General features: G+C 42.0%; 1 protein-coding gene and 1 long non-coding RNA gene across 4 annotated transcripts in view; one reads left to right on the forward strand and one right to left on the reverse strand.

Annotated features, from left to right (window-relative positions):
- Positions 1-904, reverse strand: part of LOC144021040 (uncharacterized) — a 22,243-nt gene extending 21,339 nt beyond the window's left edge. The window contains exons 1-2 of the long non-coding RNA XR_013284033.1: positions 828-904; positions 658-709 (exon numbers count right to left, since the gene is read on the reverse strand). This is a non-coding gene — a long non-coding RNA (uncharacterized LOC144021040). The remainder of the gene's footprint in view (positions 1-657; positions 710-827) is intronic.
- Positions 905-1,346: 442 nt separating this feature from the next.
- LOC144020987 (neuropilin-1a-like) overlaps positions 1,347-13,269 on the forward strand; it is a 56,667-nt gene continuing 44,744 nt past the window's right edge. For all 3 annotated transcript variants that reach the window (XR_013284023.1, XM_077524937.1, XM_077524951.1), the window contains exons 1-2: positions 1,347-1,803; positions 1,996-2,170. Coding sequence is in view for 2 of the 3 variants with exons in the window: in XM_077524937.1 (XP_077381063.1) it covers positions 1,701-1,803; positions 1,996-2,170 (278 nt within the window). In the remaining variant the exon portion in view is untranslated. The remainder of the gene's footprint in view (positions 1,804-1,995; positions 2,171-13,269) is intronic.

Consider the following 13,269-nt stretch of genomic DNA (forward strand, 5'->3'; position numbering starts at 1 on the left):
TATATGTTCACATGCATACAGGAAGGTTTAACACGCAACTTTACATTGAATGCGGAAGTATTGCATGTGTAGGCCTATAATGGACGTACAGTAGCTACTCGTAGTGAGAAGTGAAGTCACCGGCGGCCATCTTGACCCTAAAGTGTGCCTAACTTGAATACATTGATTTCTCTGTGGTGTTTTCACATTTTCTGTCTCCACGGTTTAAATGTGTGTGTAGCGTACAGTTATCACAATAAGTCTGGGAGAAACGTAACATGCACACTTCATCGGTGAGAATGTGATTATAAATGTTCTCTTATAAGATATATCTCAGAGTGTTACACAAAGATTTGTCTGCATAATGTTGTCAGAACCACCAACAATAAAATGAACAAAAGACCACACATAATAAATGAATAAATACATAAATAAATAAATCGCTGCCAAATGTAAACCTGTAAATCATAATCACAATACTGAAATAATATAGCCTACTGTACTCCGAATGGTTGATACAGACACTGAAGTTCATTCTTTCAAAGGCTCTCATTACAGCGATCATGGAGTAATTCACACACTGATAACAGTGTTTTGCAGTGAAAACCGAAAAGGTGTCAATAAAAACGGCAACGTATAGCTGACCTGCATGTGGCTTCAGCCATGAGTCCAACATACCTGTATTATATGTCTGTAGTACAGTCCGAGTCCATAATGGTTTGTCAACCGCCTATAAAATTCACAAGAAGAAGAAGAGTGCATTAATGCAATGCGCATTTAGGCCACTTCCATGCAAATGTATTGAGGGGTGGAACTCGAGAGATCCATTCATTGGGAACTCAACTCACAATAATTTGTGATTTTAAACATAATAAAATAATAGAAAACCCGCTATGATGTCAGGAGTAAACTTAAACGGATCGCGGCCTGGCTTACTAGTGGGCGGTAGTTGAAACAGTCTACCCCACAATTAAGTTAAGATGGCACCTTCTGCCTGCCACCTGTAGCGGCGTAACCCGGAAGTAGCAGGCTAATTTACACATTTAACCAGTCTTTATTCCTCGTTTTAACTTTTACCACAATTATACTGACGCTTGTTATAGTTGAGACATTGCGAAGGTCCTCATGAGTGTCGTTCTAGTTCAAAGTAAGACTTTTGGACAAGGTGGACATTTCCAAAAAGGCGCAAAACGATCAAAATGGTGGAAAGGGAGATCGATTGTATCGATTGCAAAAATGGTGGTAGACGTTTATTGGTGCACACGCCTCGCCGCCTCGCAGCTGGATTTGTGGGAGTGGAAATTCCACAGTTTGCCCCCGACATCGGCGCCGTGACGGATGGAGGGGGCGGAGAAAAATCTCCGGAGTGTGGAGGCAAGCGAGCGGGCGATGCTGTCTGCCTCGGCGCGCTGACGAGAGGGTCGCTTCTCCCCGCTCCAACGCGCCGGATTTCCTACGCTCGTTTCGGAAGGAGGTGTCCCCGGTCACTGACGCTCTTTTGCGGGTGGGAGCCCGCGTACCTGCCGCTTGGACCTAACGGAATTTCTCCTGTTTTTGTTTTTTCGTCACCTCCTTTGGATTATTTACCTCCCAGGACCCGTCAACTTGAAGATGGACCTCTTACTTTGAGATCATTTTGCTACTTTATTAAAAAAAAAAAAAATTCATTACTTTGTGGACGTCAACGTGCAAGTATTTTGGGGAGGATCTTCTCGGTCGGGATGTTGCAGCGGAGCAGCAGGACGCCGGCTGGACCGCTTTGGGTCCACCTTCTCCGTCTCCTGCTCTCGCAGGTCGTCCTGGCGGCTGCGCTCACCCAGACTGGTGCGTTCAGAGCGGTTCCAGTCAGTGCATGTCATCGCGGCATGTGTAGTAGTAGACTGGCCAGTTCTGTTTCAAATGGCCACTCTGACACATTCAAGTGACAGAGCACGCGCCCGGTTCTCTCATTGTGTGTGCATGTTGAATTCATGTAAAACGTCAAGTAGTGACATTTACTGTGACATTTCCTTCCAGACAAGTGCGGCGGAGCCATCGACATCCACTCCCCGGGATACCTGACATCCCCGGGCTACCCTGGCGCTTACCCGCCCTCGCAGCAGTGCGCCTGGGTGATCACGGCACCCGAGCCCGGCCAGAAGATTCTCATCAACTTCAACCCGCATTTCGACCTGGAGGACCGAGACTGCAAGTAAGACTTTGCGCACGCATGCATCTACGTGCGCGCACACGCAACAGACACTCTCACACAATGTACATTACTGCGGGTCGCTCTGCCACCCATTGGTCGCTGGCCCTTACTGCAGCTGTCACAAGAAGGTGCAGGATGATTCTGGATGATGAGGTGGTGCACATCTGCAGAAGGAAATGAGGTTCCAAGACTTCTGTGCTTCCTGCTTGATAACAATCAATATCAATGTCTTTGTTTGGCTCTTTGATGCTGATTTAGAGTAGGACATTTCTCTTAAAAGTGACCATTCAGCCTTTTGAAAAATGACAACGATCATGTTAGACATTCTGCCGTATTCATGTGCTGTACTGTGTCATATCGAGAGCTGTTTGTAGGATTTTGACCGCTTTATCAAGGTAGATGAGTGATTTAAAATAGTGCACAAGTTCTATCCAGGATAGAGGTGCAGCTCCTCTGAAACACAAACATCGACACCCAATATTATAGAGACCAAATGTCAGAGTCTACTGGAATGCTAATAGTTGTTGAGGACTTAACATGATTGCAAGACATAAAACAGACCTGGCTGAAGTAATAAATAGCAAAGCATGGCTGCTCAAAGCATTGAGAAACGAGACAGACTGAGTACTGAAAATTAGCGGTACAGCTCAACGGAACGCAAACACTGATGGACACGACATTGTGGAGCAACCACATGTCAAGATTATATTGGGGAGAAAATGCTACCTTGGAGAAATGAAGTAAAACATGAAATGAGGCAGACTGGGTGGAACTAATAAATTGCTTGGCTCCCTGGAAAATAAACATGGACACACACCATTGTGGAGTGACCACATGTCAAGATTGTACTGGGGAAAAAAATAGGGATAGACCGATAATCGGCCGGGGCCGATTATCGGCGCCGATATTTGGCATTTTGACAAATATCGGCATCGGCCATGTTTTGAATCTGAAGGCCGATAAAGCTCACTGAGCAGGGGATACTTGCGAACGTAGCGAATTTGGGGTTTTCATCAGGATTTGTAAGATGTTCGCAGTCAGTTTTTATTTGTCGTAAACACATTTGGAACATATTCACACAATTTTTCACCGCAAAAATCTTTTTGAAACGTTTTTACGAACCCTAACAAAAACCCCAAATGAGCTACATTCACATGAATTTGTTACTCAGTGAGAAATTATATATAGTTTGAAAGAATTCCCCCCCCTCCCCATTTTACTGCAAATGAATATCGGCTTGAAATATCGGTTATCGGCCGACTTGACTACAAATAATCTGTATCGGTATCGGCCTTGAAAAAACCATATCGGTCTATCACTAGAAAAAAAGTAAGGGTTTATGCAGCGATGACGTACAAGTGACGTGAAGTGTCGTTAGTTGTAGCTTCCTGGAACATAAACACGGACACACAAAACATCAAGAAACACGGCTGATTGGACAATGCAAATTTGTACTATACTACAAATTACTGGTCACAACGTTGTGGAATGACCACACCTCAGTTAACCGGAAAGAAAGGGTCTACTTTGGAGAAGTGAAGGAAGGCGTCAAGCAACAAGATGTGGATTTCACAAAACTAATAAGTGACAGTTTCTCATGGACCATAAATATGGATGCACACAGCATTGTGGATTGACTAAACATCAACGTCTACTCAGAAAAAAAGTCCCTATTTTGGAGAAATGAAATGTCAGGGAACAAGGTCTATGGGGTATATGCCACGGAAGAGGCGAGACTGTTTTTGCACATCAGTTTGGTTCCGGTTCGGTTTGCGACGTGTGGGCTGCGTCAAAATACTTGTGCTTCCGACTCTGTGCCCCTCAGTTGCGCGTTCGCAACCCGGACCGGAACCAAACTGATGTGCAAAATCACGTCCCGCCTCTTCCGTGGCATATACCCCATTGGGTGGAAATAATAAGTGGCTCAACTTCCCTGTAACACAAACATGGACACACAGCATTGGGGAGCGACTACAGGTCTATAAGAACGCTATTCACCAAAGTCTGATCAATGCCTTTACATAAATGATCATAAATTATTAATATAATAATGTTAAATTCAAGGTCATTGGAGCAAATTTTTGTTGTTGTTGTTGTTGTCGTTCAGAAGAGTGTAGTAAGCTAATATCCCTTTGCATTAATCCATACCCAAGAACACGCTTTAATTTTTTATTTTTTTCACATGACATTACTCTTTAATACGAAGAATGAAGTAAGACTGAGTTCATCTCGGTGCTGCTGTTTTGATTTGCAACATAATTCAAATGGGATCAGCAGTTAACTCTTATGTGAGCAACATTAACATCCATTAAAGATGATAACCAATTCAGTCTGATTCATCACATTGTAGGTGTTATGACATAGTTGCACTGTTGCTCACCGCGTCGCCCACACGCGCATGCATGCACACGCACTACATCATTACAAAATATGAGAGAAGGAAAAAAAAACAAATGAGTACAAAGCGTCTACAGCGCTAATGCTTATGAGTCCCGCGGGTCTGCAACACGATCCGATAGTAGTGGAGAGAAGACCATCTGTGCGGCTGTGATTTACTCACCAGGCCTTTATGGAGCCTTTAAAGAAGACAGAAGAGACACCGTCAAAAAACAAGAGACCTTCTTTATGGACACACACACACACATACACGCATTCACACTCCATAAAGAAGGGCTCTTGTTTTTTGATGTCGTCTTCTGTGTGTGTGCCTGGGGTCAACATGAAGACATGTGGAGGGGAGTGGGTAAAGGTATGTTTGATCATCTCTACAGAACAACAAGACTTTCTTTTGGCTTTAGGAAAAAAAAATGTGTTTGAAGTATCGGGACACCTAAAATTGGGAAGAAATGAACGTGGAGTTGACAAATGTATTGAGACACCAGAAAAGATATTGTGAACAAAAATATTGGGACATATGAAGTACTAATTGACGAAAATGTTTAACATAGTATAGGACAACAAACTGAAGAGAATGTGGAGTTTGGACAAAAGTATTGTGACACATATTGGAAGTGAAAAAGTCAAGAACATGTCAGCAAAAGTATTAGAATAATGAAAGTGAAGCTGAAAAATAAAATTATGTCAAGTTTGGAAACATATTTTTAATACACATACAGAATAAAATGTTAAATTTGGAACCAAAGTAGTGGGAAATCCAATTGGAGAAAATGTGTAGTGTGGACAAAAGAATTATTACACTTCCAGAAAGCGAAAAGTGAAGAAAATGCCATTTTGAGATGTCAATAGGAAGTACAAAATTTGGAATTTGGACTAAAGTATACTATCTGGACATGTTCATAATGTGTAAGTGAAGAAAATGTGGACTTTGGACAAAAGTACTGGGACATCTACTGAAAAATTGAAAATGCAGTTTGTCCAAGAGTGTTGGGACACCTGCAGGTGTGATTGTATTGCAGTAAAGGACTCTCATCCAACTTTTGATTAAGGTCTGTGTCCCTTAGGGTCAACTTTAATGTGTGCTTACTCTTACTAATTTCACAATTTCGATGGCTTTTAGTGTATTTACTTTGCTGTTCAGCTCATAAGTATGATCATTCTAGCCCACCCAGCAGCTCCATGTTGTGTGGTTTGAGGGGGCCTCCTTCATGATTACATTGTTGTGTGTTTGTGTTGGATGATGAAGGCAACGTGTAGCTCGAAGCTCTCTGGCTTGGCGGCACTGCCGTTGTTTTTGGGAGCAAGTCAAATGTTCCAAATATGTCGCAGAGAAGTGGGTGGTGTGGGAGGCTAAAGACAAGACCAAATGTATCTATGATCTATGTACAGTTTTTATAGCTTCATCTAGTCTGGTGATGCCTTAAGGGACGGTCAGAAATCACATTTTTCCTTACACAACAACTGCATGATTGTTCTGAATGTTTCTATCGAGCTGGCTTTATATCCACATCGAATAGCTGGTAATTGTCTATCTTTTCAGTTTTAATCGCTCCATCCGTCCTGCTGTTGCCTTCAGGGACACTTTAAAATTACATTTTTCCTCACACAACAACCGTGTGATAGTTCCAAATGCCTTTAAACGTTTAAAATTCATTATCCATCAAAAATTCAAATATCTAGTAACATGATGTTGTCTTCAGGGACAGTCCTGAAATCTTAGCTTGTCACTCACTATAAGAGCATTTGTTCCAAATGAGTATTGAGTTGCATTGTTTATCTTAGTGTGACGTTGCCTTCAGGGACAGTCTTGATCTATCTATCTATCTGATATTGATGTTGTTGTTGTTGTTTTTTAATTATTACTTTATCTAATCAGGTCTAGTGTTGCTTTCAGGGACATTTTGAAATCCTAGTTTCAACATTTGGCATTCAAAATGTCTTTAAAATGTTTTTTTTTAAATGTTCTATTTATCAGTGTAGTATCTTCAGATTTTTTTAATTTTTTTTTATTACATGATTTACAGCCTGTACTTCAAGTGGCCTCCAAGACCTCATCAACACATTTTGGCTTGACCTTTTTTTAAAAAAACAAAAAAACAAATAGAAACCCAGTCTTGCTCTAGTGATTTCCTTCTCATTCCATCAACACTAAAAGCGAACAGACGGAAGCGAATAACACTTTGGTCTGAAATAGCGTCGCCACCAAAGTGCCGATCCTCGCCGAGCGGCAGGGGAAAAAAAAAAAACAGCGCAGGCGCTGGTTCGGGAACATGCGTCGGTGGCGGGATAATTCAGGTCTTTTTTTTTTTTTTTTTTTTTTTTTTTCTTCTCCCCTGTAGTTGGCTGAGCCACCTCTCTCTCCCACGGGAAGGTTTCGTCAATGCCAACATGGATGCAAACGGATGCTAAAATGACAGTGGATTGATTATGCTCAGTCATAATCCTATTGACTCAGCATGATGTTAGGTGACCTCACCCTTCTTTACCACTCTATGGCTACTTCTCCTTCCGTTTCAAACGGTTATTTTTCGACTGGTGGCCTCCCCCAAGTCACTTTCTATTCCTTAAACTGGACTTCCTATTCCTCTTCATGGGCACTGGTCATGCCTTCAGGATATTCTGCTGCAATAAAAGAACTTTGTCACGCTTTGCCATTCATAAATGTCACTAAAAAAGTCTTAGTAAAGTTTCCAACGTTGACGACAGTTGATATTGACTCATTCAGGCTCAGTTAAGTGAAAACATCTTTTGGTTGTTGAAAACCGGTTCAAAACATAATGTACTGATCCAAAATTGACGTTTGACATTACGTTCATTAAAACAGAGTAATGGTGGCCCGCATAGATCTGAGTCTGTTTGGCAGAACATTTTGTGAATAATATCCGCACATCATAAATTCAAAATCCAAAGTTGGCAGTCAGTCCTTGGTTAATTAAAACAAAGTGCTGGCAAGCTACATGCATCAATCAGACTCAGTCCAGTGTAAATCTACCTTGCTTTGTTAATAATCAACTCATAATATACACATCATCTAATGTTTTTGTGTTGCGAGTCATGGCCTACCCTCTTGACTTCTTTATTGTCAGTCATTTAAGAACAACACAAGATCACAATTCAGTGTTGACAGTTGGCACCTGGTGCATTAAAACAAAGTGACGGAAACCTAAAAACTAAACTCGGTTCAGTGATAACATAGCTTTTTATTGGTCACCTACTCAAAACTAAATGTTATAACCCAATCCAAAGTTTAGTGGTTATTCATTCAAATAAAATGCTGATAACTTGTGTGGATCAATCGGACTGATTTCAGCAAAAGTACACCTTGTGTTGTGAGTTTGCCGATCAAAATGTTATATTGTTAACGCAATGACCCAATTATTCTGTGGGTGGCTATCTGGCATAATTGCGAGTAACTTGGTTCTAATTACGTTTCCCATTTCTAACACGCCAGGGTGTAGTTAGCTAGGTAGCTACAGTATGCTAGCTACATTATCTTGCCCACATTATACAGAACAGCTCAGTGTTGTAATTTATACTCCCAAGTGTATTTTATGTTATTCAGGCTACCATGTTGAAACATAATGTGGGTGTATATTGTACAGTACCTAGCAGGAAGTATGAATCATGTGTTTCCACCATGTTGGATAAACAGTTGACTTCCGCTGAAGTCTCTTTGTGTGGACCTACAGTACACTTGGGCCATAGCAAGCAAGCATCCAGAGGCCTGTTAGCCTCGCGAGATACTTCTTGGCTTTCGTAACAGCCCCGCGACGACTCTGTGGGCTATATTCCAGACACTGGAGACTTGAGGTGGATGTTTTAGTGGCTCAACATGTGTGGATGATGTAGACGTATGAACCTTTTTGATTGATAGTTGAAAGCTGAGCTTCGTGTGTTTTCATCTGACGTGCCCTACACCGTCGGAGAGCTGAGAGAGCATATCGATTTTTCAGTATAAAACTTCTTTCAAACTCAGATCAATACAATATTTTCCGCTACCAAATGGCCAGTTCATCCCGGTCCACAGCCTGTTGTTTAGGGCCCTCTGGTCTGAAGCCTAAATATGTGGCTATGGCTAGGACTGTTGTGGCAGCAAATGTAGTCCAGTCATGAGACTGTTATTCTGTTATCAGGCCATCAAGAACATAACTCTTGACTTCTCTTAAATAAGCATGACAGAGAGGAAGGAACCAAAATGGTGGTCAACAAGTGGCATGGACAATAAGGTCTTGTTTTTGCTTCCCTGGTGGAGGAATGTGTTGCGTCTGTCTGCTCGGACCGCCTCAGGGGTGACCTTCTGTCGGGAGACACACGTCATACACAACACATTATGCACGTTCGGGTCCATAGGAAATATTTTTTTCAGTGTCACAATGTCACCATCACAAAACATTTATGAACTGTATAACTTTTAACGTCCTTGTAAAATGAGATTAATGCATTTTTATTTTTTATAGAGGTAATTTAAATCGTTAAAAAATAAAAAAATAAAAATATACAAAACGTGAAAAATCAAGCCATTGTTTCCTTTCTCAAATGCTGTGGGCGTGTCTACTGAATGTGAAACCACGCCCCCTCCCCTACTATGTTTTTAAATCAGAAAAATCACACTCACATATTGTGACATCATTAAACAAAAACGTTTTTGCTACATTTTCAGCTTCAATTGAATGAATGTTGTGCTGCCCCCCCTCTGGTGTTGATCTTTACAGAGGATAAAGAATCGATTGAGTATGTTATATTATCTGTCTACATGTGTTTCTCAACCTTTTGTGTTGGAATATTGATTGCTAATGCTATTTGTTATCTGATCTCTGACTAAACATGCTAAACAGCTAAGGCTAAGCTGTATGGTTGCTTTAAATACACGTTTCATTCACTGTTTAGTTTCATCAAAAAACTTCAACAGTGAGTTGGATTTTTTTTTTTTGTCAACAAAACTGAAGTTACTGTTAGTGTGAAATGAGTTGAGGTCCTTTCGCTGGCACCATAGAACACTCTTATCTTAAGTCAAGGCAAAACAAATAAATAATCTGAAAGATGTCTCATATCTCAAAACTCGTAACTGGGGTCACTCGTATCTCACAGCACCCCTGTGCATGCTTCAGGGCGTGTGCATGTGTAGTGTGTTTAGCAGGCTAATTCATGTCATGTGTGTGCGTGCGTGTATGTGTGTGTGTTGGGGGCAGCGGGATAGGGTGGAGGTGGTCCAGACTTGTCACAGTGAAGTGGGAGTGATACACTGTTTATTGCTTTGCCCTCTTCGGAGAGAAGCTGATGAATGAGTGTTGCTCCACAAAGACCTCTTTTCCTCGCAAAACATGCACACACACGCGCACACACAATGCCTCTCTCGGGTTTTATTCGTGTAATGTTACCACATTAAATCGGAATGTGATGACAAATTATTCGTGTGATTCAACTTTTTTTTTTTTTTTTTTAATGTGATTCCAGAACATGAATGACTAAGGTCCAATACTATTTCTGGTCAAAGAAACACTCTCAAATTGGGAGTATCTCTTTCTTTGTCATTTGGAATGTGTAGTGTAAGTGTTTGAACAAATCTGAACAAATATTGGTCAGTGTCATCATGGCTCATGTAAACAAACAATCGACTTGTTGCTGAAGTCACAATATAGCCGAATAATGGACTTGTCGCCAGTAAATGGCACGACACATATAGACAAGTATTCTCCCCACATTCGCACAATTTAGAGTGTGAACCTACAGTAACATGTATATTTTTGGAATGTGGATAGAAGCCAGAATACCCGGAGAAAATCCACACAAACATATGGAGAACTTGCAAACTCCCAAGTTGAGATTCGAACCCAGAAGATTTCAACTGTGAGGCGGAGATGCTAACCAATACTAACGAGACATCATGCTGCTCCCAAAAATGTGTTCACATTAATCAAAGCATGAAAGACTTAAAATATTTCTCCCATGTTATATTATCGTAAATCCCCAAAAAGTAGCACAGGTAAAAATAAAACCATATAAACTCTCCAAGAGTACACACTGTAGGAGTGTGTCAATGTATAAGATGTGGAACTGAACCAAAATAGCTGCTTCAAAGCAAAATGGCTGACTTCCTGTTGAATTTCATCCATGGGTCCTTGAGACTCTTTTGTACAGCCTGTCAAGAGAGACCGTCCAGTTTCATGTTGGTGAAACAGGGGAAAATGTTTATGAACTGCTCAGGGGTAGCAGCTAGTGTTGTTCCGATACCGATACTTGTATCGGTAGAGGTGCCGATACTGCATTAAAACAGTGGTATTGGTATCGGTGACTACTCACGAGTAACATGCCGATACCATTAATTCCAACGCTAATATAGGACTTTGGATGCCGCATCTTGTGTCTTGCTCGTGCACGACATTCACTGGTATGTGACATGTTCACTGCATGCCGATCTAAGATATGCTATTGGCCCTTGAATGCTCTGAACCAATAGCAGGACAGCTTTTTCATGTTGAGGAAAAAAAAAATTAAGTATCGGTATAGTATCGGTATCGGACGATTACTGCAAAGCGGGGTATCGGTATTGGTATCGGGGGCCAAAAAACGGTATCGGAACAAGACTAGTAGCAGCTGATTACGAAATAGCTGCTTCAAATTAAAATGGCTGACTTCCTGTTTAATTTCAAGCATAAGTCTGAGACTTTTTTTTGTGTTTTTGTGCTTTTCCTGTTAGGATGGACATGGCCTCCCGATTTCAGGTTGATTGGTAAAACTGGCATTAGGGGCAATTTTTTTTTTTTCCCCAATCTTTCCAGGAGTGTCAGTGATTGCAAAATGGTGTTTTCAAACTAAAATGGCTGCCTTTCTTTTAAATTTGGGACATGAGTCCTTTTTATGTGTCCTGCCTGCCAATTTTGTGTTGGTCAAGTAGTGTCGGGGGCTGGGGCTTATTATCCATTTATCCATTTTCTTGACCGCTTATTCCTCACAAGGGTCGCGGGGGGTGCTGGAGGCTATCTCAGCTGGCTTGGGCAGTAGGCGGGGTACACCCTGAACTGGTTGCCAGCCAATCGCAGGGCACACAGAGATGAACGACCATCCACACTCACAAGGGGGCTGATTATTATTTTCTAATTTTCCAGTAAATTCTGCAGTTAACAATATTTTCATGACTCAAACTAGCACCAATGATGCGTTGCTGACTTATTTATTGTCGCTCACAGCCACTGCGAGGATTTTAGCTTTGCCAGGCTGTACTTCATGACGTCATTGTACTTGATTAGAGAGTTCCACCTTTAGTGCTTACCTTATACTCCATATGTCATATTTGACCTCATCATGTGTCGCATGGCACGTTGAAACAGCCTGTCAAACACAATGGGGCTCCCAAATTGCGTTCTTTTGCCGGCCTAAATGAGAATAAATTCCTCCTCTTCCTCCTTTTCCTCCTCCTCTGCTCCCATTTTGATTTCCCAGCAGGCTTCTTTTGCACGGCCGAGGTGAAGGACGCTCAGCGCACTTTATTTTGTGGGGGATGGGGGATTTTTGGGGGCATCCTAGAAGTCTTCATTGTGTTCCAGATAGTTTGTGTCACAATTATTAATTGTCTATGTGTGTTTGTGTGTGTAGTTGGGTTGTTCCCTCTTAACAATTGTGCATTTTTGTCAACCTTTTCTGGACATGAGTTGTCTTCCCAATTTGATGGTGTAGATGAGCTGGAAAATGACTGAGTGCATCATTGTGTGTGTGTATGGGGGTGGGGGGTGGGTATACGCGCACTTGTGCGCTTGAGAGATAGAGAGTAAATGAGGTGGATTTTTTCCACTTATCACGGGGGAGGTGAGAAACGAAGAAAGATGGACGTGTGTGTATGTGATGGCAGGTGGCGACGTAGCGCTCACACGCACATACACGCGCACATACGCGCCATCTGCAACGTCTCAGCAAGGCTTAAATGGACAATGATACACAGAAGCCTCTTGTATATGGCAATGTTGTGTGTACAAGTGTAAAATTGGAGTGAATCGCATTGCATCGTAAATGGCGTGATCATATTGTAGCACATCATAATTGGAGTGATGTTAATCACTTATGAATTGAAGCGAATCATCTCGCATTTGGAATAAATTGCATGCATCGCATTGAAAGTGGAGTAGATCAAATTTGGAGTGGATCTGATCACATCATAATTTAAACTCATTTTCTCCCAAAAATGTGGGTTTTTTTCTTTTTTTTTTCTTTTTCTTTTTTTTTCTTCTTTTTTTTTAATGCTAGAGCATACAGAAGGCGGCGGCACGGTAGTCAAGTGGTTAGCCCGTCTGCTTCCCAGTTCTGAGGTCTCCGGTTCGAGTCCAGGCTCGGACCTTCCTGGGTGGAATTTGCATGTTCTCCCCGTGCCTGCGTGGGTCTTCTCCGGGTACTCTGGTCTCCTCCTATATTCCAAAGACATGCATGGCAGGTTAATTGGGCGCTCCGAATTGTCCCTAGGTGTGCGTGTGAGTGTGGATGGTTGTTCGTTTCTGTGTGCCCTGCGATTGGTTGGCAACCAGTCCAGGGTGTCCCCCGCCTTCTGCCCAGAGCCAGCTGAGATAGGCGCCAGCAGCCCCCGCGACCCTTGCGAGGAATAAGCGGTCAAGAAAATGGATGGATGGATGGCATACAGAAGGCTTTGATGCAGCGTCTGACTTGAAGAGGTTGCTTAAAGCAATGGTAGTTATTACAAAAAGCGGCCTGCAGGT

This window comes from Festucalex cinctus, chromosome 1 (assembly GCF_051991245.1).
Source record: "Festucalex cinctus isolate MCC-2025b chromosome 1, RoL_Fcin_1.0, whole genome shotgun sequence".
In the NCBI taxonomy this organism is placed as follows: Eukaryota; Metazoa; Chordata; class Actinopteri; order Syngnathiformes; family Syngnathidae; genus Festucalex; species Festucalex cinctus.